This window comes from Halictus rubicundus, chromosome 11 (assembly GCF_050948215.1).
Source record: "Halictus rubicundus isolate RS-2024b chromosome 11, iyHalRubi1_principal, whole genome shotgun sequence".
In the NCBI taxonomy this organism is placed as follows: domain Eukaryota; kingdom Metazoa; phylum Arthropoda; class Insecta; order Hymenoptera; family Halictidae; genus Halictus; species Halictus rubicundus.
This window is the reverse complement of record NC_135159.1, coordinates 14,808,016-14,830,068: the sequence shown is the minus strand read 5'-3', so window position 1 is coordinate 14,830,068 and position 22,053 is coordinate 14,808,016. Positions and strand designations below refer to the sequence as shown.

The following is a 22,053-nucleotide window of genomic DNA, read 5'->3' as shown; positions in this document are numbered from 1 at the left end:
CGTACCTCGACTTCCTGTTCCTTTTTTCCCCTTTGTCCGCTCTCCGCCGTTGTCGTGCTTGCCGTCTCTCCTCTTTTTTCTTCTCTCTGCACACACCGTCCTCACCTCTCTCACTCTCCCTCTTTCTCTCTCTCTCTTCTCACTCTATCTTCGCGCACCACCGACGACGGATCGCCTCTCCTAGGTCCCACTGTCTCGCTCCAACACACAGCACGTCCCTGTACCGTTGTCTCGCTCGGGCTACTTCGGGTCCTCTCGCAGCCAGCCCGCCGCAGGCCACACCTTAACTCGACCGTTCTCCCGTACAGAATGGGCAAATGGCGATCGGGTTGCAGAGCGTAGGGGCGCCCGGACTCCCCTCCGATTGGCCGGGGGTCACGTGGTTCGCGAGCGACGACCAATCCGCGGCCGGGCTGACGTCAGTTCATTGACAAAAGATGTTTTCATTAACAAGGCGTGGGTAGATGGGTCGGGGGGTCGGCGCTGACCGAGTCGTTCGACGATACGGGACGTAGAGGGGACAACACGGCGGCAACCCCTCTGTACGAGGGACGGTAAGGGGGGACACGGAGCTAACGGTGGGGGAATACACTACACGGTCTCGCACACCGTCTCACGCGTGCGTGGGCGCATATTATTACGAGAACCCCACCACCGTCGCGACGCTCGTCGTAGCTGCTCGTCCCTGGTCGTCCCTGGTCGTCCCTCGTCGCCCCTTCTCGTCCACGAGAGTCTACGCGGCGTATCGACGTGCACGCACACTCGCCTGCACGTGCTCACGGCGTCGCCGCAGGCGCGGCGCAACCGACCCCGGCGCCCCCTGCAACCCGACCACCACACTCGACGTCTTCTGCGACCGTGTCTTTGACCGACCTCCTATTTACAATAACGCCCACCGCACACCGCTTTCGAAAGCCCTGTGTGTCCCCCTCCTCCTCCTCCTCCACCGACGGATCTATGAACATGAAAACATGAATGAAACTGTGTGAATTGAACCACCTGGCCTCTGCAACACAGACCAATACCCTGGCCCCTTGTACCAGGGGCCTCGATTCATTATGCTGACGGACTATGATATTGCTCGGTGTCTTATCGGACCGATCAATTCTCCCGTGGACGTCCAGGGAAGCTGTAGAAATCTAGAACTAGAGGTTGTGCAAGGGATTTTTAGGGAACTTGCAGAAGTTGCAGTGTTTTTGGAGTACTTGATTTTTTGGTAAGTCAAACCCAATGAAAGTTTTCTGATGATCGGGCTGTTTTAAAAAAGGTTTGACCATGTTTCTCTAGGTAATAGTAGCAGAAGTACACTCGAGTGTACAGCTGAGGGGTTGGAGGAGGCTTCAGGTTGCTGATACGACAGCGAGCAGTATTAAAAATTGATAGCAGGAGTAGGTGAGTTGTCGGAGGTGTACAGAGGGTTGCAGATGCTTCGCGACCCCGAGCCGTGCCGTTCGATAAATGAACGTTTTACAAGCGGCTGTACCCATTAAGAGAATATTCCGGTATACAACTTTGAAGATCAATTAACGTCCGAAAATTTTTCGGAGCCTTACTATATTGCACATTTGACACCGTTGCTTAAAATCTGGTGGTCCGAGGAACTTCAAATTTTGGGAGAACGTTCAGCAGACTAAAATTTTCGGTAGCAATTTATTCATTTCTAATTGTTCGCCAAAAGCGGAAAATGTCCCAAATAATCAAAACTCGATCTTTCAAGTGACGGTATTTTTCTAAAAACTGAGATAATTTATTTAGTTTTGTTTACGACCTAGCTACATCCCTATTGATGAGAAAGCTACATTACTTTTTAATTTGAGACCATCAGACCAGCTGGAATCGTTCCAGGCAGTGAGACACATTTCCAAAAAATGTGTCCCTGTTTAGGATTGGGGTGTTATCGACAATTTTGAATATTTTGGTTCGAGAAAAATACGTGGTATACACCAAACAGTAGTGAATGCATGTGCAAAAGATCAATACAGTGGGTTCGTTCTATTTGTTGAGAAAAAATCGTGAAAGGTGAGGGTGTAAATCAGGACGGCCCCTCGGACGTACGTCCCTGACGCCTCCGGCGTGGTGTGTACGTGAAGCCTCACCTCGGATCGAGCAGCCTATCAGACGGCTCTCAGGCGTGGGCTGGCATTCCATTCATTTGGGCTGCTGTCGTTGAAGATTTTCACGTTCGATCACGCGAACAGCGCAGGGCTGCCTGATCGCGCGACCCCTAGAACCGTAGCGTCGCTCGGGGCGGGGGACCAGGGATAGAGAAGGACGCCGAGACGAAAAGAGACGACGGAAAGGGCTGTACCGGTGTCGGTGGCCTTCGTCGTGCCGCAGAGAGCACGTCCGTGCCACCAGACGAATTTCGATTCGATCGCGTGGGAGAGAGCCGCGTGATAAGACCACTCTGCTACAACCTCCTCTAATCCGAGACCCGTGTGCACCGAATCCGAGCATCGATTTTCCAAAAATATTTCCGAGATATTTGTCTAATACCTCCGACAGTGACGCCTAGATCATCATTTTCTTTTTAACAATACACGTAAAATCCATAGACAAATCACTTTCACTGAAATGTTGAACAATTCTATTTTTTTCTCGGCAACGAACGCAATTTTTCCGACAGGGAAAATTCCTCTGTCACATTGGTTCCAACGACAATGTACTCAAAAAATTTCAAAAGGATCGGTCGAGCACAGTCTTCTGAAAAAAATCTAGTCTGTTGCCTAGTCACTCTACCAAAGGGACGTCAAATATGATTTTTATCTCGACAGCGAGCGGACGCTTTTCGTTTAAAAAATTTCGGTTGTTAGTTCGATGGTACAGTAACATTGCCGAAAAATTTCGGAAAGATCGGTCGTCCGGTTTTCGAGGAAAATATTCCGGCCGATCACCTGATCTGCGGCGCGTCACGTCGCGGCTCCCCCCGTAGCGGCGCGCGATCAATGGCCGTCTACAATTTACGTAAGGCTCGTCCCCTTGGCCCCTCGGTTTCGTCGGTGTGACAGAGCTGGTAGAGCGACGCGATAGGTTTGCGGATCGCAGGTGAGTCACGTAGCCGCACGGTTGCTCCTTGTTTAGTCATTGACAAGAGAAAATATCGGATCTGGAGCCTGTCGTCTACCGTTTACATAAACGCCTGCGACGCGACGCGTAACTGCGACTACTCTCTGAATGGAGACACGTGTTCCCGCATGAATCCGCTCCCTGGGTGTCTCTTCTACGCTGCCAGCAGCGGCGCGGCTCTCTCCGATGTAGTCGCCGCTGAATGGAGGTTACGTGAATCGGCCTCTACCTGCAACGGCGACGCGTTAATCAAAACACTCGCATTGTATCGAGTCCCGCTGATAAGATTGCCGGTGTGTACGCTCTCGTTGTGTATCCGCGGACCGCGATAACGCAAACGATTACATTCTTGCGCTCCCGGGATCTTTAACTATCCTTACTTGCAAGCCAGCAGCATTGATCTTTATAAAACTCATTTAACTCCCAGCGTAATTGAACATTAATGTATTTGGAATTTCTCCAACCGAACGCATTTGACTTTAGGGGATGAAAGCACCCTTCAACACCGCGCCTCGGCGCCGCGTCACCCATATTTGGGTGACGGAATTATTTGTGCAGGTTTGAAAATGAATGTTTACGTCGATATATTCATTGTACTAAACTTGATTAGGATCTGTAACATGCAAGAAAGTTGGAGGATCACTCAGTGTCATACATTTAATTTTTTGCAATTTTTATTTCATTAAATAACTTACCTTGATTGTATGGAATTTTTGGGGTTTCTAGTTGGGCGTTCAAAGTGTTAAAAGTTGCTGCGAGCAACTGTATCTCACAAATTAAATAAAATTTTCTGCTTGAAATCGAGTTCTACGGCCGGAGACGTTCGAGAGCAGCGGAGGAGATTCTCCCGGCGCCCCGATTGGCTGACGAATCAAAGATGGTGGCGCGAGAGCGGTGGGGATAGAGCTGTAGCGCCAGCGTAACGCGACGCAACGGAGGGAACGAGGCATCACGATACAGGAAAACGGCCGTGCGTTAAATTTGTATGATTGAACGACTGCAGGGTGTCGTTTGCATCGATCCTACACCGTCAGCTGTCCGTGAGAAAAGCGTTGTGCAGTATGCAGCCCGGCATGATGCGCGCGCTATGTTGAATCGTGATTGAGTAACCCGCGCCGGTGACTTCCGACTGCATCACGAAATACGTAATGTCAGTGTTATTAAGTATGCACACCTGTTAAGGTCATCAACAGGTATCACTTACGTCATCTTTAGCGTACGCATTGGCGGCGGTGTGACCGCCATAAAAATCGACGACCCGGCACGACCAGGTCTGCACACTTTGGTGATCACTATGCCGAGGAGCACCCTCGTCCAAATAAAACGAGGGAATGTTTCTTCGTTAAAGAAAAATAAAATTTCCTCCTACTTTGGAAATTTGAAAGAAATTCAACGTACATCATGGTGTACTTTGGGGTATCCTGATGGCGCACTTTTTGAAAAATCACAGGTTTTGGATTTTTTGGGAAGCGAATACTTCCATTTTCAAGTCCACAGTGGTTTCACTCCCGGGAAAAAATTTGTTGAAACGTGCTCGGGTCTGTGAATAGGAAAATCAATTTTGCTGTGTATTTTTGATCGGTGCTCTTACGGTGTAGGGGCTACGGATATCGAGTTTTGCAGATTTCCAGATTGGATTAGGGTCTTTCGGAACAGTGTCCAGACACGCGCGCCCTTTATTTAGTTCGATCGGGTATAATTATACCTTTATGTTACTCGCTGCTAAATGCGTTCACGTCCCACGCCTGGCACGTGCTAATTGTAGTCGAGCACAGGTAGCCCCCGAGCGAGTCCTCTTTATTTTCCGGAAAAAGAGTGCCGTCGCGATACGTCAGCGGACCTTTGTTTTATTAGCATCTCGCGTGACTGGCTCGTGGCGATCGAATTCGATTCGTCATTCAGGGATTCGAACTCCGGGCTGCGTCATACTGTTAGCGTAGGCCGTGCCCCCCCCCCCCCACCGTCCTCCATGGAACTGTCGCTCTCTCTCTGACAGCTCGTTTCGTCACAGAAACAATTTGTTACTTTATACAGTCTTTCTAAACACTCCCACTCGCTTCCACAGAAACTTTCGCTGGAAACCAATTATAACTTTCGGTGGGCAACAGTAACTGGTTCTCGAAACAGGTAGAAAATTGTTTTTCATTATAAAATGCCCCACTCGATCGCACGATAACAACAGTAACATTTATAACGTAGTTTGAATAGTTTTCCAAACATTTTCACGGATGAATTTTGTGGCGCTTTTTATAGTAAAAATGTCTCCGCAGTTTCCCTACTGTCAGATCGCGTGAAAATTTTTTCGAGGAAAATGAACAATGGTGTCCCGAAATGGAGACTTCAAGCTCTAAAATGAGTCCAAATTGATCACCGTACGATTTTTTCCAATCGAATTGCAACGGTTCAAACATCGTCAAACTTCTGCAAACTTGGAAACTGGAAAATTGTGGACCGAATTAGGAATATTTTGACGAGACGTATCAGGCGTAGAGGGTCGTTCATTGTATCGGGAATATGTTGGTTGAGACAAGCAGAGTGTATTGAATGCAACGTGATCGAATCGGGAGTATTTTGATCGCAGGCAGAAAAAGTTTTCCATTCGCAGAGCGGATCGCGCCGGCAATACTGACCAGCCGCAACACAGGCTGCTCCCTTCCGCCGTGATACGCCGTACATTACAAATATCTCGCCTGGACCTCCCTCTCGGCTCGATCCGTTCGCCGAGTCGAAAGGAAACATCCGCAGGAAGTGTGTCGATCGTTTCGAGCCGGCTGTACGGCCGGACGGTTTCCACGAATCGAAAACAAAACTCGCACGCCAAGCGTTTATTTGCGTCTGGGTCCTGCGGCCTCTCCGCAGAATCGATCCGAAGATCCACGCGAATTTTTCGGGGAAAATCAACTCCAAAATGCAGCACAGTCGAACAGCTTCAATCACGTCGAGAAACTGTAATCATATATAACTGAATCTATGCTCCGTTCGAACTCTCATAATTTCGTAAAAAATACCGGTACCAAAATAAATCTCGACTCGTTTTACAGCTCGAAGCCTTTCTTTTTACAGTACATTGTTAAATGTTTGCGCTGCGTGCCATTGGAGAAACCGCAGAGACGTTTTCACTCAAACATGCTGCAACTTCGAACGGCTGTGATAATACGTTGGATAATTTTTTTCCTGGCTGAATCTACCGTCAATTTATAGACTGAACTTTCCCCTTTACAACGACATTTAAAAAATTCACATTATTTTTTACACTTTACATTCCTACAAACTTGTCAATACACCCTTCGTTCGGAGCTCGACGAGGGGGCTAAAAAAAAATTGTACATTATTTTTTTTTTTGACGTTGTTGCAAAGGGGAAGGTTCAGTCTACAAATCCGTGGAGGATTCAGTGTGTGAAAAAATTTGCCAACATTTTCCACAGCCGTTTGAAGTCGTAGCGTGTTTAGGTGAAAAGGTCGCTTCAGTTTCGCCAATGCCACGTCGTGCAAACATTTTTTCGGACAAAATGACCAATGAACCGCAAAAGTGGAAGCTTCGAGCTTTGAAATGAGCCTGGATTTATTGTCGTAGAAATTTGTTTCACGAAATGGCAACGGTTCAAACATCATCAAACTTCTACAAACTTTCTCTATGCTATTTCACGATACTGCGATCGTACGAGCAGCAATAATTCTGTAAAAATTGAACTATTACCGTGTCGAGTACGTGCATGTTTGTGTGGCTAAAGAATAATTCGTCTCGTTTTTGAAAAACCTGTCATGAGATTAGAGTGCAGTGGAAAGTCGTTGATTTCGAAGGGTCGAGCAGAGCATCGACGTCGGCGTAAACGTCCCCCAACACGAAACAAGCAGAGACGCATAACACGCACACGCACACGTACACGCACATTGTGGAGCGAGTGTGCAACGCACCGGAAGCAATACTCCCCAACACTCGGTGCCGGGCATTAGTGCACGCGCTCGGCTACGTGTCGGTGCACGCCGCGGACGCGTGGGCGTGTGCGCGTGTGATTACCACGAAAAGCGGCCCCAGGTTGACAGGAAATGGTTCGAGATAAGATAATGATGTCCCTCGCCTCTCCTGCATCCGGCAGCTTTCTTCGCTGAGCGGACGCCGAGCATCGCCTGGCTCCTTTTCCGTGTCGTTCGAGGAGCCACGGTGTCCACTGAACCCATGGAGGGCAGGCCCTCCAAAATGATCGTTGCCCCGGTGGCAACAACCATGGTCACGTTGTCAAAAGTTGACGAAGCATCTGAATACTCTGAAAAAGATTGTTACAAAAATTGTACAGACATCTGAATCCAAACAAAACACGACTATGTTCACTTTGTGTATTCTAGAGTCGAGGAACTCTAGAAAAAAAAAAATAACTTGGGTACATCGAAAGCGTATGCTTCGCTGTTTAAAACGAGCACAGGCAGAACTCCGTACCATTTTTTCCCGTAAAGTTACAGGGGTCCGGACACGGGCGATTTCTCATCGCCGCGAAAACCTGAAACTTTCCTGGTCAGCCGTGTGAGATACTTAATCGTTCAGATCTCGCCGCGATTCGGCACAATTCCTGGCAAGGTCTCCGGGAATGCGTGTACGGGCAGGAAGAATAAAAACAGCATGGGCTAACGAGCTGGTGGGTCTCTCCGCGTGGGCGCGATCGTATAAAGTTCTTTCGCTTTCTCCCTCCCGGTACCGTTCGCCTCTTCATTGATTATTTTACTCCGGCACCGCTTTCCCACCTACCACCATGTGCCCGTCATCCTGTATTAACGGGTAAAGTATACGTCCTGTGTACAACAAGCGCTCGTACATAGGCATATATACACACATACGTGCACAGGTACACACAAATCCAACAACGACACCTCCACGCGTCGGTGTATTCTTAGATCCCCAACGGAAAAGGTATTCTCTAACGAGCTAATTAAACGACCGATCCCCATTGTGTTGCCATCAAACAGGCGCCCATGGAATGCGCCGTTGTTTAGGCAAACTTCAAACCCCTGCAAACCGATCAGTCGTGACGCACTTGGCTGCGTACGATCGCTATTCCTTCGTCCTTTTTCTTCATTTTGTTCAGGGTACTGATCATTTGTTTATCCCGTTCGGCGAGGTCTCGTCCGCTTTTATTAATTCAGGTGTAACCGTTGGTTAATGTTTTTTGGTTTTGTAGATTGTACAATAGATGGGATGTTGGTACACTCTTCTTGTTGAAATTAGGGGGACAAGGAGCTGGAAGAATTGATGGAGATTTGTAAATTGTGTATAAATTGAAAACGTGGTTGGATTGTGCAATTTATACGTGATTGCTTAAAAGAGTGGACCAATATTTGGCAACAGTGTACGCCGGCAGTGGCGCTCAGCGCTGAACGCAGTTGCCAGTGCGTCAGCCACTCAGGAGTTAGGGCGACGGACCTCAGGCTAGCGTTGAGCACAGCTGGTGGCACGCGCTGTTGCCAAACTGTTCCTCTGTGGAGCCTTTTCCTGAAACATTATTATTTTTCGGAAGGCTACAGAAGCTCAACTAGTTACAAACACCTATGTCCCACCGTACTTGTATCTAGCATAGTGAAAGATTTGCCGAATTTGTCGAAACGTTTTGCAAATCGGGTTTAAGGTCACGGCAGGGCGTGAATGGAGCTGGCCGAAAGTGGTTAATAAAATCAGGTGGAGGACTTTCTGTATTATGCAGGCCGCTCGCCGCCGTCGGTACAGTCAGGTATATAATTTATTGAATTGCGTTCCCGGTGGTGGGTGACGGTGCTGGTGGGGCGGCGGCCTTGAGCGAGCCGCGCACTTTCATCCGCATCAATAGGCGTGCGGGGCGAGCAGGGACACGAAGGGAAACGGGATGAAATCCTATAGGCAGCCTCGCAGCCACCGTAGAGAGGCGTTACATGGCCGGAGGAATGTGGGCGCACCAGTTTCGAGAGTCATTCAGAGAAGCGGGCCGTCTGTATTCAGATTGCTCTGTCGAACGGAGAAGCGCGGGAAACGACATGTCCGATCATCCGGACAATAAATACCATCGATCCGACCCGGTAATCGACGTCCCCAGCCGCCTCCGGAACTCGCGTTCGGCGGCTTTAGGCTCGGCTCACAGTCTCCCAAAAATTAGCAACCGCCCGGTTTGCGACTCTCATAGCATCCAAAATTTTTTCAAAGCGCTGCTTCCTCCGCCACCGAGCACCGTCAGGATTGCTAGCTGCGGAGCATCAGCGCCCCATTGCTGAAATAGAGCTCTCTGTTTAATTTACACGACCGTTTCCGGCCCGGTTTGTATATTTTCCAAAATCCGCCAAGCTATTCCCAGCTCTGAACCCTGCTCGCTATATCCGCTGGCTCCAAAGTATCAATGAACACTTTTTCCGGTTCTACAACTTCCCATTTCGAACGGAACCGGAAGTGCCTGCTGGAAGGGCCATTTTTTAAAACAGGGTGTTCATCCCCTACGGGGGAAGCTGCGGCCAAGTGTTCTTCTTCAGTGCTTTCGGAAAGTATTATCATCGCTCCTTTCATTTTCCAATAAACAAGGGTACGCCCACGTAATTCTATAGGGTCGTACATTATACATGTCCCCCTTTTTATTGCGTTTATCTATGCAATGATTTGTTGCTATTTCGATAGAGACACCCTGGTTCAACGACTTCAAGCATCCTCGCAGTTCCGATACTAATTCCGGTACTATAGGAACACAGCTTGTCGTTTCCGGTTTCCGAAATTGTACGTCGCCTAACCTAAAATGCATCGTCATCTGCATCCATAATTCTCCCAGTCATCCTGCTATATTTTTGCCACGTGATACATTCATATGGTTTTTAACGGATTCAGGTTGAGATTTGTAGAAATATTTTTTACCTGCGAATATTGTTGCTATAACATTTCTCGGATTGCTGTTTCTTATAGCAACAAAGAGACGAGTAGGAATTAGGACCTCTTTCATTTCCATCACTAGTTATCTCCTCCAGTTTCTAATGCAAAACAATTTTCCAGGAAGAACCAGTAGAAGCTCCAAGCTTGAAAATAAGCCTAGGTTCATTGCTCCCTGATTTTGTTTTCATAGAGTTACAACAATTGAAACATCGGCAATTTTTAAGTATTCAGCGAGTCTTGACTCAAATTCGAATCGAAAATTTTCCCAGGCATCCCGCCATGTTTTTAGTGTAGGACACTTTGAGATGGTTTTTCGGGGATTCGTGGCGATATTTTCGTCTTGGGCGCGCTTTTTCTCATACTTTTCCCCGGGGGACAGTTGCTCCGCGGCGTTCGTTCACCGAATTAGTATAAATTGACGATGAGCAATCGTCGTAAACGCCGGCTTCCGCCGATGAGAGTAATTAACCCCGTCGTGTAGGCCGTGCGCGACTGGGCGCTCGGGATTCCAGGAAAAAGTACACAGGCCCTCGAATTCCCGTGGCGAGAGAAAGAGAGATTCCTCGGCGTTTCTGATTCTCCGCTAGAAAAAAAAAAAAAGAAAAATAAACTCGCCGCGCAGCCTTTCCGTTCGAGGGCCCGTGCCGCGCAGAAAAATGAAATTTGAAAAACTTGACCGAACGGTAATTGAACGGTTGCGACAACGGAACAGTTAAACTCGTTTATTTCGAAGGGAAAACCAATTTGAAAACTCGTCGAGCACCGTTTGCGTTCGAAGTCCAATAAAAAAAAGAGACAGTTTTAACTGGCCTGGAAAATGGAGTCGCGCGCTTTTTCCTCTGGTATCACAATTTTTATAAATATCGAAATAACCTTGAGTGGCTTTTTGCAAACTACTGAAAACTGTTCCGGTGAAAATGCTGCCATAATGGGCTCTACATGAACACCGTTAATTGTTCGATTAATTTGCAACTCGTTACACAATTATGAGGTGTAATTTGTACTGAAACGAAGCCCTGTTTCGCGTCAAAGACCGCCTGTTTCAGCAACCAACGCCCCGCGAATTATAGAACAGCGACTTCCGGTGGTTCGATCGATACAAAGCTGCGAGATCGTCGAATTTCATCATAGCATTTATATTTAGAATCCCGCGAGCTGTCTCTCTGCTGATTCAATTTCTCAAACGATTAGAAAAATTCTATTTCTTACTGACATTTAAATGTTTCTTGTAAATAGCGCCGAGAAAAAGTTCAAATGTAACCGAAATAGGACACAGTGCCGATCGATTACAACCGGAAATAAAATGCAGCAGCTCGCTCTACCTTATCGCACGTTTTCTATTGAATAAAATAAAACTATTACTTTTATTCTACTCGGTAAGATTTTTTACAAACGAATAAAAATAGCCGTAGCAATGAAATCTTGAGATCAGAAAGAGTCGTCCGTTCTGTAGATTGTACTTGAAAAATTGATAGACACGATCTTATCGATGACTTGTAATCGATGACACGTCGTATCAGATAAAAAACGGGAAATTGACTCGACGATTGATTGATTATCAACGCCAGATAAATCCTGAAGTAGCCGGGCGAATTGGCCGGTCTGCCGTAAAATTACCTCGGCTCTGTTTAATTAGCTAACACGGCCAGTCTATTTCCTTCGGCAATTATCTCTTGGAATACACATCGTGGCGACAACCGGCAGATATATTTACCCGACCGGTGTATCGATTCCAACAGTCCAAAAGTCCACGGCTTTAATAAATAATAGAATCGTTTTTAGACCGAGGAAGCGTTCTCCATCGATTTCCGCCTAATTTTTTCACCAACCGGACCGGACCTTATAAATAGCGGAAGTCAATTAGCAATAACGATCTCATTTCTTCGAATCTGCGTGGGCAGTTCCGTTGCATCGTTCAATTTAAACGAATCATGATCGTTCTAACCGACCGAAAGTCAACTCGAATCTGTGTTATCGACGTAGTCAATATTGCAGATGGAGCTTGCGGACAATACAGCTTGCGACAATACCGACAGAGCTTGTAGCTACACTGTGTTGCCGACGAAGAAATTTGAAAATGGAGAATTTGTAACGGAACATTCGATAAAATCACTACCATTTTTTCCCCCACCACCATTTGGTCGAAAATAAGCAACCGTCTAGGTAGATGTAGGTCTTGGCTTTTATTTCGTAAGAGCACTTCTCTTCGATGGTTTGATTACAACGTGATAAATGCGTATTACTCTACTAGGTTTCGTTTTTTTTCGGTCAAAGCGATACAATGGCCCAACGAGTCTCGGAACATTATTGCCATGAGTCTACTTTGCAAGTTCCTGAAGTCTGGTCGCTTTAGAAAGTCGCAACAACGTAGACAACAAGGTCGGGACCAACGATCGTTATCACACACGATACAGAAAAGTGTACGCTCGATACAAGTACCGTTCCCATGGAAACAATACCTATTATTGCACTCATGAGATTGCGACTATATGCTATAGATCAACTACAAAGACATATTTATCGAGACTCGAGTAGAATTAGGCTCAGTATATCCCTTCGTTGAACTCGTTCTTGCACTTTATGGCTTGTTTGGCGCGGTTCTAAGTCTCTTAGGAGTGGTGTACCTAATGCACAAGAACACTATCATGATCAGTACGCTAACTATGGCTATTCCTATACCCAACCACAGCTCCCCTTGCACGTTGTACTTGTCCAGAGCGATTTCGTACAACGCTAGAGCACCGTCCGGTGGTTCGCAGGTAGCCTGGACGATGATGTCCTGCCTCTGAATCTGTTTAGGCTTGCAGTTGGCCAATTTGCTCATCACCTCTGGCTGATGAAGAGTAGGCAACAACAGGGACAATGACCACTGCATGGGGCTGATCTTTTGGTACCAGCCTGGCAGGTTCTCCAGATGAAGAGTCACTCCACCAGCCAGGCTCATCTCACCTATCACGATCCCAGAAAACAGGCAGGCCAAGTAGATCCACTTGCAAGTGTGAGCGAACAGGATGCAGATCAGGTGCTGTAGGATCAGGTACAGCAACCCGATGCTCAAGTAGTTCCACAGGGAGGTCAGGGTCTCGTCAGGCACCAGGTGGAGTCCTGACATAGCGTAGCCAGGTGCCAGGTAGATCAGGTAGACTATGCACCAGGACACAGCTCCGCAAAATAGCTGAAACAATGAGACTGGGTTGGCGACAGTATCTACAACTAGGTATAGTCCATCCAATATATGATGGTTAGGTAAAATGACTGTGCCCAGTATAGCCAGGACGGGGAAATTCAAGGAAATAGAGTTATCTCTTGATCTAGCTACACTGACTGTACCTTGTTACAGCTAACTGTATACCGACCTCTGTCAGAATGTAGATGAATCTGCCATAAAGGCCATCCTTGATGTCCCTCTCCACGTTGGGTCTGCAGTCGGCCACCTCGCAGATGGCGATCATGCACAGCGGCCAGAAGAACACGCCCAGGCTGGCATAGTGGAAGCCCACCCTGTCCCTCAGGTTCAGGTTAGAGTCCCCAGCAACGTCCCAAAATATTGCACCGAGCAGAATGCTGAGCGATGCCGAGACCACGATCTTCCTGAGCAATCTGGTTAGTGTCCAGGGCTGACTGTAGATCAATGTCCTCAGCAACAAAGCGTAGATCTGCATGAAAATATTCGGGCTGGAGATAGAGGGCGGTAGTGCGCCGGGGGGTCCAGGATCGGTCAGAGGAGGCAGCCTGGTCCTGGCTAGCTCAGCCAGGTGGTCTATCCTCTGGGAGGACTCCAGCATCGCCTCGGCTGACAGATCATCCAAGGTCACTAAGTCCACTGAAAGAAAACATCAGCATGCTCTTTACCAATACTTCCTCGCCTTGCTTGTTCCTAGGTTACGTACAATAGTAGTCCGAGGGGTTCTTGAAAGGGGGACAAGGGAACTCAGCGAGCGCGAAATATGGCAACATGTCCCGCCTGAGACCGGAGTACATGATCCTGCCACCGGAAGTCAGCGCCACCCTCGACACCATCGTCAGGATTTCGTAAGTGGGCGGGTGCAAGGTTAGGACAACAAGCCTCTGGCCTCTGTGGGCCCATTGTCTCAGATATTCGACCAGAAAGAACGCGTCGAATATATCCAAACCATGTGTGGGTCTATCCAGAGCCAGAATATGAGAGTCCTGAAGCAGACGGCAGGCTAGAGACAGTCTCCTAGCCTCCGAGGTCGTCAACGAGTTCACCAGACAGTGTTTCGTTGCTTCCAGACCGAGTTCCTGAAGAATAGCTTCAGCCTCCAGCTTGGACGTATTGGGGCCGCCTCTCAGCAGCATGTAGAAGCTGAGAGTCTGTTGAGCTGTTAGACCGGGACTTAGGCTGCTCTCTGTAGACAAGTAGGCGACACGGGACCTGATAACAAAATTGTGTTGCATGAAAGGGGTAATTTCTCATGAGGAAATCAGAAGGAGAAAGGTGGCAATTTCGTACCGCAAGGAACGCGAGGACACAGACTTCCCGTTCAGCAGAATGTCTCCCCGTTTGATTCGTTTCCGGCCAGCGATGGTCTCCACTATGTGCTTCCCCTCCTTCTCGGTGGTCGCCATGATGGCCAGGACCTCGGTGGCGCCGGCCTCCAGGGTGATTCCCCGGAGAAGAGGTAGCCCATCGCTTCCGGAAGCTTCCACACCTCTTAGTTGAAGATGAGGGTGTTGCAGACAAGGTACAGGCCTCAGAGGCAGGGTGTAACCTTCCGGCCCGAGCATACCATGACCTAAATCATTTAAAACCTTTAGCAATGAACTTACAAAGCAATAACCGTTCAGGAGCGTACCTCTAGGTTCGTGGACCCCATAGCCAGGATCAATGGGTGCTATACTGTGTCTCCTGTTGTTCCTAGGCCCTCCCTGGAGCAGATTAGCCTCGCTAGCACTTCTCAACCTCGGATTCTCTCTGGACACCGTCAGCTGAGAGTGCGCATGCTCTCTAGGCACCGCGTGGACATGCCTGAAGTCAGGGTCGCTCCTGGCAGATCGCATGGCAGAGGTTCCATGACCCGAGGTACCCGCGTGCGACACTCTACGACCCTCCTCGCTGGAATCGTACCCGCTGGACCCGTCCCGGTTGCGTGCGCTAGGGGGCAGCACCCTTGGAAGACCAAACTTCAGGTAAGTGTACGAGTTGCTAGCTAGGGGGCTTTTCGGCCCGTATCTAGGGTGCCTGAGGATACTCTGCACCGTCGAGTCCCGCAGCTGGAAATTGCCATAAGGCAGGGGCGACTTCTCCGCGGATCCCAGAGCAGAGTCCGTGAAATCCGAGTTCAGGTTTTGCCTGCAAACCGAGAATTGTTAGCGACTATTCGTGGACCACTTAGAGAGTGGGGATTTGTGAAGTGTGCAGAGATTACAATAGGAATAAAAGTGAGTCATGGCATAGTATGTGGCCATATTGTATAACTAATAGTAATAGCGATATTTACTGAACAGTTCTTTGTTGTTTAATAGCAGTTCTTTGGATTATAGTAGTGTTCGAGGGATGAACTACCTGTAAATGGACCAGGCATGCAGGTCTTCGCTAGCCGGCGGCTCCAATCCTCTAGTGTCCAAGGCCCCAGGCACCGAGTACCTCCGCTCCAGCTCCCACGCCTCTGAACCCATGGTTTTGCGGCGTCTGGACAGTATATTTCCATAGGTTTAGAACCACCGCGCGGCAACTATACTATTCGGGGCCCGAGACCCGGCGCGCCAGCCGGAACACGCGTGCACAACGAAACGCGGATAATCGGCGAGCCTGAGGAATCACTGGCCCCGCTGCTGGAGGCTCGAAATTGTTCGCCAGTCGCTCTCACTCCCCCTTCTAACCGGCGGCAGCGTGAAAGGAAAATATCCGACTAGAATACCGGCCCGAAACGGGCCCAAAGAGAAAACTCGCGGGACTGAAACTTACAGGAAACATGCTCAAACCTCCACAAGGGAAATCTTGAAATTTAAAAAATATATATATATTTTCCTGAGCCAGCAGTTAACATTGAGGGGGTGAAAACAGGCCCAGGAGTTCAGAGAAGGGTTCACCGAAAGGCGACCAGAGGGTGTGGAACAATAATTTTTTTTTGTAAACGTGTGTTTTGGAATGGGGAATTCAATAGCATAGAAAATTTTCTTACTAAAGGTTCACACATTTTTATGCAAGCGGTTTTATGTGAACCACAATAAGATGTTTGGGAATTCTTGTGAAACTTAACTGCGACTGAGGGAGGATTTTGGCGACAGTTTTCTCGGCAACGGGAGATTTTTGTGACACTTAACTGTATCTGTTCGAATGATAAAGAAATTGTTCTGTAATGGGGAATTCAATAGCATAGAACATTTTCTTACTAAAGGTTCACATGTTTTTATGCAAGCGGTTTTATGTGAACCACAATAAGATGTTTGGGAATTCTTGTGACACTTAACTGCGACTGAGGGAGGATTTTGGCGACAGTTTTCTCGGCAACGGGAGATTTTTGTGACACTTAACTGTAGCTGTTCGAATGATAAAGACATTGTTTTGTACACGGTAAACTCTTCTTTTTGAGAGCTGAAGAATGAAGAGTTCCGACGGTGCGAACAATAACGCGGGGCCAGCCAGTGCGAAAGGCTGGTCTTTCCACGGCCCATGCAAATACCTAAGCGTCCGATGGTACTTGGTTCTTTTACAACAGAGCCGAAGTTTCCCGTTAGGCCTGTTGACTCACGGCTAGTACTTTGCTACCCAGCGAGGTACCCAGCGTCCTTTCAGCAGGCTCTCGAAAAATGGACGACTCGCCGCGATGCGGGTTCCCCGAAACGATTTATTTAATTGCGACCGCACTGGACGTATTCACACGTCGTTTGCATCCTCGACTTCCTCTTCGTCTCGCACGTTTTTCTCCTCGTACGAGTACTGTCATGGTCGACTCGACAACATAAGATGACTATACTCGTTTGTGCTTATTCTCGCTTATTATATTTATTCACGAATTTAGTTGAATGTTTAATTAACGGAGGTCTGTTTTTAATCTCGTCCTTTTTGGATGGTATTGAACGAATTGAATGTTGGTTTTTGTCGGCTACGTTTGTGCCATTTGTTGTTCATTCTGAATTTGTAATGTCGATTATTTTATCCAGTAGATTATTGATTTTGAACAGAAGCACAATTATCAGACGTTAATTGAAGTGACCGACGTGCAACCCTGGTCGACCACCTGTTCCACCAGGTGAAACGCGAAGACACTGATGAAGGCTCTGATGAATTGGACACAGTTAGGGTACGTAGACGGTCTGACGTCCACCATCAGCTGATATTTTTACCGATGATGGAGTGTAACGGTACGGCCATTGATCGCCTGAAACGCTAGCCAAGATTCTACGTTATTTGCGCCGCTAATCACTGCTTCTGCAGCCGATGCCGCCATTATGGCGGACCTCGGAGGAATTACGACCTGAACGGTTCATCATTTAACTGGGGACTTCTTTTTCGAATCGCGGCAACACCTGCTTAACATTTTTTTTCGGTCGTCTGCTGGATCATGCTGAACTGGAAATATTTTTGCTAGTCGAACTGAACATTGTTTGAACCAAAAATATTTTTCTCGGGGATATAGGCATGCTAATCATCGAATACTATCGTTTTCGGAATTTCGAAACGAGGTAATCAGTTTTACGAGTGCCTTTAGCGCTAGTATGAACCTGTACCCGCATCTAGGAAGCGTCTGCGGGTCACCGCCATCTTGAATCCTCAAGTTACCGCCATTACGACCGAACCGCCTGCAACTGGATTACGATATTACGATTATGTTGGGTGTTTTACGTCGATTCACAGCAAAACTTAGTATTACGAAACAGTAAAGACTTTTATACATCCTCCTCGTCTTAAACGAATAAAACAACAAGAATTTCTATTCCTCTGCAGTTTCTTACGCTCCAGAAAAATATTCATCAAACCTCTAAATTAAATCGCTATACCGCAAAAGAAAACCGTGTCAGAAAATCTAGAATCACTCTGAAAATTTTGTAGATCAGTACCATTGCAATTTCACTAAAAATATTCATGCTACACACTTTCTAACGGCTTTTTCCATTCTAAACGGCGCAACATCGATCTCTAAAATCGAGTATGAAATTACTCGTTACGTTTCTCGGGGCTGCGATTATGTCAACGGCCGATCCGCAACTCAGGGGTACGATGGTAAATTCGCATAATCTTTTAGTTTTCCGTGGTCCGGTGGCTATAGCGTTAATGGACGCTCTTTTACGTAAGTCGTCACGGTTCTTTCGGCCGGCCGATAACTATACCAGACCTATGCCAGTTAACTGTTCATTTGCATATCCCGTTTCTGCGTCGGTTGCGTACCTGGAAGCAATTTCAAACTCGAAATTTTTCAGAAAACCGGCAAATCTTGCTTTTACTGTACAAGACCATCGGAAACGAGATCGTACAAACGTTTCGGGGACGCTTATGGTCGTTCCGAGGAACGCGGCGCGAACATGCTCGGTGGAGCATGCGTCAGCCTCCCAACGGTGGGAGAATAATATTTAATTGATATCTTTCGTTAACGACCGTCCACTCACGGTCCGCTGGCTTTCGTCGCCGACCATTAGCTTGCCGACTCGTGCACATGCACAACCACCGGCACGCATACCAACAGATTAGGTATCTACGTGCCTATGCAAATTCACTTTTCGACGCGTTCGAGTTCAGACTTTCGCGCTTCGAAAAGCGATAGTTATGGGCCACGAGGCCAACGATCGCGTCAGACCAAATTCCGCAAGGATTTTTCTGCTCTTTGTTCCTTTGTCGGGGATCAGACTCTGCAAGGACGATCCACTGCTTCGCGAAGGCATGAGCGGGCCGAGCATCAGCGTATGCTGTTTTACGTATGCTCACAATTTTTTAAAAATGCCCTCGTCATTTTGTAAAAATATTTCATTTGTTTTAGACTTCGTTAATTTCATTGGATGTCCATACAATTTTCCAAGAATGCCCTCAGCGTTATATTTGCCCTTTCTTACCGTTTTTAAAAAGTCATAACGATTTTCATACTTCCCCATTTTTTTAGGCACATTTACAATCATCGTCAGTCCTCGCTAATATTTTTTAAGAACGATTTATAACCGTTCCTATCCCCCCACATTTTTTAAAAACATGTCGATGCTTTGTTAAGCGTGCTCACAATTATTTGCAGCCCCTTTGGAAATGCTTGAAGCCTTCCCAATTTTTTAAAATAATGTTCGTAGTGGTTACCGTCCTCCCATATTTAAAAAATATGTATTCACGCTTTCTTAAGCGTGGTAACAATTAATTTCGTCCCCCTGGAGGCAAAAGGTGTGTTCTTGAAGCACTTAATGGTTTGACGAAATGACGAGGGGAATGGGGAAATATATTTTTTTTGTTTTAACGACGGTGTTGACCAGGTGGCTGCTATGGTGGACGACGTGTTAATAATTCTCGTTAGCCAGCATGGAACTTGACACGACGACGGTCCTGAAGAGTGGGGGACGACACACACTCCGGTTTCGAAATCTCTTCCGGTGGCTGTGGGACTGTCCCACGCACCGATTTCTACGCTCGGCTCTGGATCGTGCACTCGTGATCCACAGCCTGGATCTTAATCCAGGCGATGGCCTGGATCTATCGTGTGCATTCCACGTTGTTATCCAACTTATCCGGTCACTTTGCCGCAAAGCATATCAATTCCTAAACACCCGCATAACAATTGAAAACTAGGTGGAATCAATTTATTGAGTGTAAAAAGTTAGTCGTATTGTTGCGTTAAAATCTATATGAAAAATTATTAATTGTTACTAGATAATTCTGTGCCAGATTGAGATAACGAAATTTTAGAGTTCTCTATGAAAAATTTGTGGGAAAAAAAATGCTGCGGGTCACGTGGCGATTGTTGGAAGAGAAGCAACGTCTTGTGCGCGCATCGAAGTCTCCGCGATCATTGTTCGGATGACTCAATGCGATGCCCTCGGGCGTTACAGCGTTTATAATCGGCCCGGTGAAAGTGACGACGGCAAAATTCAAATTGCCCGCGCGAAACGGCCCCACGGAACGTGTCTCCTCTCGTCCGTTTAATATTTCCCAAAAGAAGAAAATGCTAACAATCGTGTCAAAGGGATGCAACAACGACCTGTATCAATCGTAAATCAATTTTTAACAAGCCAAACGAATGTCGGTTCTGCTACGACCGTCAGCAAAACGTTCAATGTATCAGCTGGTAAGCCAACAATTTGCACATTTTATGCAAAACGTTCTTCCAGCAAATTATACAGTTTCCATAGTTTCCCAACTATCTTCCATCTGTTCCCATCGTTATTCCCACCATCCTCTACATTAATAGCGTTAATTCCTTTTTCCTCTCCTTTTTCTATTTATCTGAATGCCCAACGCAAAGTAGACACTCATTTTTATTATCATTATACTTCTGCCAAGGCTGCAGTCCTCCCAGAAGGAATCATCGACTTTAAATACATTGATTCGTTGCTCTATCAAAACATGTTCCACGTTAGCACGGCAATTATCAGCTTAGTGTTTACATTTTATTATCAGGCGGGTCTTGAGTGACCCGGGACATTTATCCAATCAAAACATGGATTTACAACATTTGTAACATAGAGCTACGGATCGCAATTGTTCATAGACGTTCTTCAGTCGACATATAAAATATTTGTAATATTGGGCTGTGGGTCACGAGCGACCCAGGGCTTTTTTCAATTAATATAACCATGTAAAAAATTGTGCAAATTACCTAGGACCTATCAAATGACCTCAAAATATGAACCGTTCGCAACATAGAGCCATGGGTCCCAACCCAGAGAGTTTTTCAATCAAAATAACCATTCAGAACATAGTACAATGGATCACAAGCGACTCGAGACTCTCTTCAATCCGTACATGAACCAATCACAAGATAGACGGGTCCCAAGTGACCCCGGTCATTCTTCTCGAGTCAGACCCCACTCGGACAAGATTCCCAGCTAAGCATCGGCCACCGGGGGGTGCAGAAAATTCTAAAAAATTTCGGGAATTCGTGTTTGGGCTAATCTGTTGACGCTTTCACCTGGGCCAGGTCTTTCTCGTTCCGCGAAATCAGGTTCGCAGTCGTTGAACCGGGACGGTGCCGGTCGTTCTATCATGCCCGCGTCTCTTTTTCTCCGATTTTCCCCCAAGTATCGTGCAAGTATTCTCGCACGCAACACACCGGGTGAAAATCCGCTCGCGTAATCTCTTCAGGAAGCTTTCTAGCATCTCTCTCTCTCTCTCTCTCTCTCTCTCTCTCTCACTCTCACTCTCCTTCTCTCTCTCTCTTCCGCGTGTTCCTCGGGAGGAATTCAGAGTCATATTTCGCGACAATGACTCACCGGCGGCGTTCACGATGAGCTTTCAACCGAGGCTCGTCGAGTCAAGGTGACGATGTTGCTCCTCCATGATCCGGAGAGTCCTTCTCTTCAGCTTCTCTCTTCCAGGTCTCTTCTAGTTCCCCGCGATGATGGAATCGACGCGTACCAAGCGAACCACTCGGTCGAACCGCACGGAAATCGTCTCTAGCGGACGCATCACTCGGCTCCGCGGCTACTGACACCGCGACAGACAACGGATCGGTATGTGCGACGCTTGCTGGCTCGCATGGAGCCTTTTCTGAACGCTGCCCTCTCTGACAGACGTGCCTTCCGAGGGCCCGGACCCCTCTCTCCCTCCCTCTTCTCGGGCCAGACCCCCTTCCTTAGACAACGCGGCTACGTCTTTCAAGTTCGCAGTGGCGCACACACGTTCATCCAGGGCCCCTGCACCTGGCCCTAGATCAACGCAAACAGCATCATCTTCGTCTCTACTCGTCTCAAAAATTCTCACGCGAAGGCCCCTCCAACTCCTACACCCACCGGCTCATATTGTTTCTGCTTTTCGACACTTCAGAATGATTAATTATAGGTTTCTGATTAATGTTACCGATGGCGTCGAATAATGGTCTGAGCTAGGTCTAGAGGATACTTGAATTACATCCACAGTCACAGTAAATGTCCATCGTGCTCCCAATAGAAATTCGAGTATGGACAGCTCCGGAGATCCCTGGCGAACCTTATCGAAAGATGATAATTTATTAATTTTTTTA

At 47.3% G+C, this 22,053-nt stretch overlaps 1 protein-coding gene across 2 annotated transcripts; it reads right to left on the bottom strand.

Moving 5' to 3' along the window:
* Window positions 1-12,111: 12,111 nt before the first annotated feature.
* Window positions 12,112-21,624, bottom strand: LOC143358730 (ATP-binding cassette sub-family G member 8). 2 transcript variants are annotated; one of them, XM_076796085.1, is made up of 7 exons: window positions 21,305-21,624; window positions 15,465-15,590; window positions 14,755-15,251; window positions 14,412-14,694; window positions 13,828-14,333; window positions 13,294-13,760; window positions 12,112-13,112 (listed from the first exon to the last, which is right to left on the bottom strand). In XM_076796085.1, the coding sequence occupies exons 2-7, from the start codon at window positions 15,575-15,577 to the stop codon at window positions 12,516-12,518; spliced, it is 2,463 nt and encodes an 820-aa protein (XP_076652200.1). In that variant the 5' UTR covers window positions 15,578-15,590; window positions 21,305-21,624; the 3' UTR covers window positions 12,112-12,515. The 2 variants fall into 2 exon arrangements, with proteins under 2 accessions (XP_076652200.1, XP_076652199.1); XM_076796084.1 differs by having other exon boundaries at window positions 14,412-15,251.
* Between the last annotated feature and the right edge of the window lie 429 nt (window positions 21,625-22,053).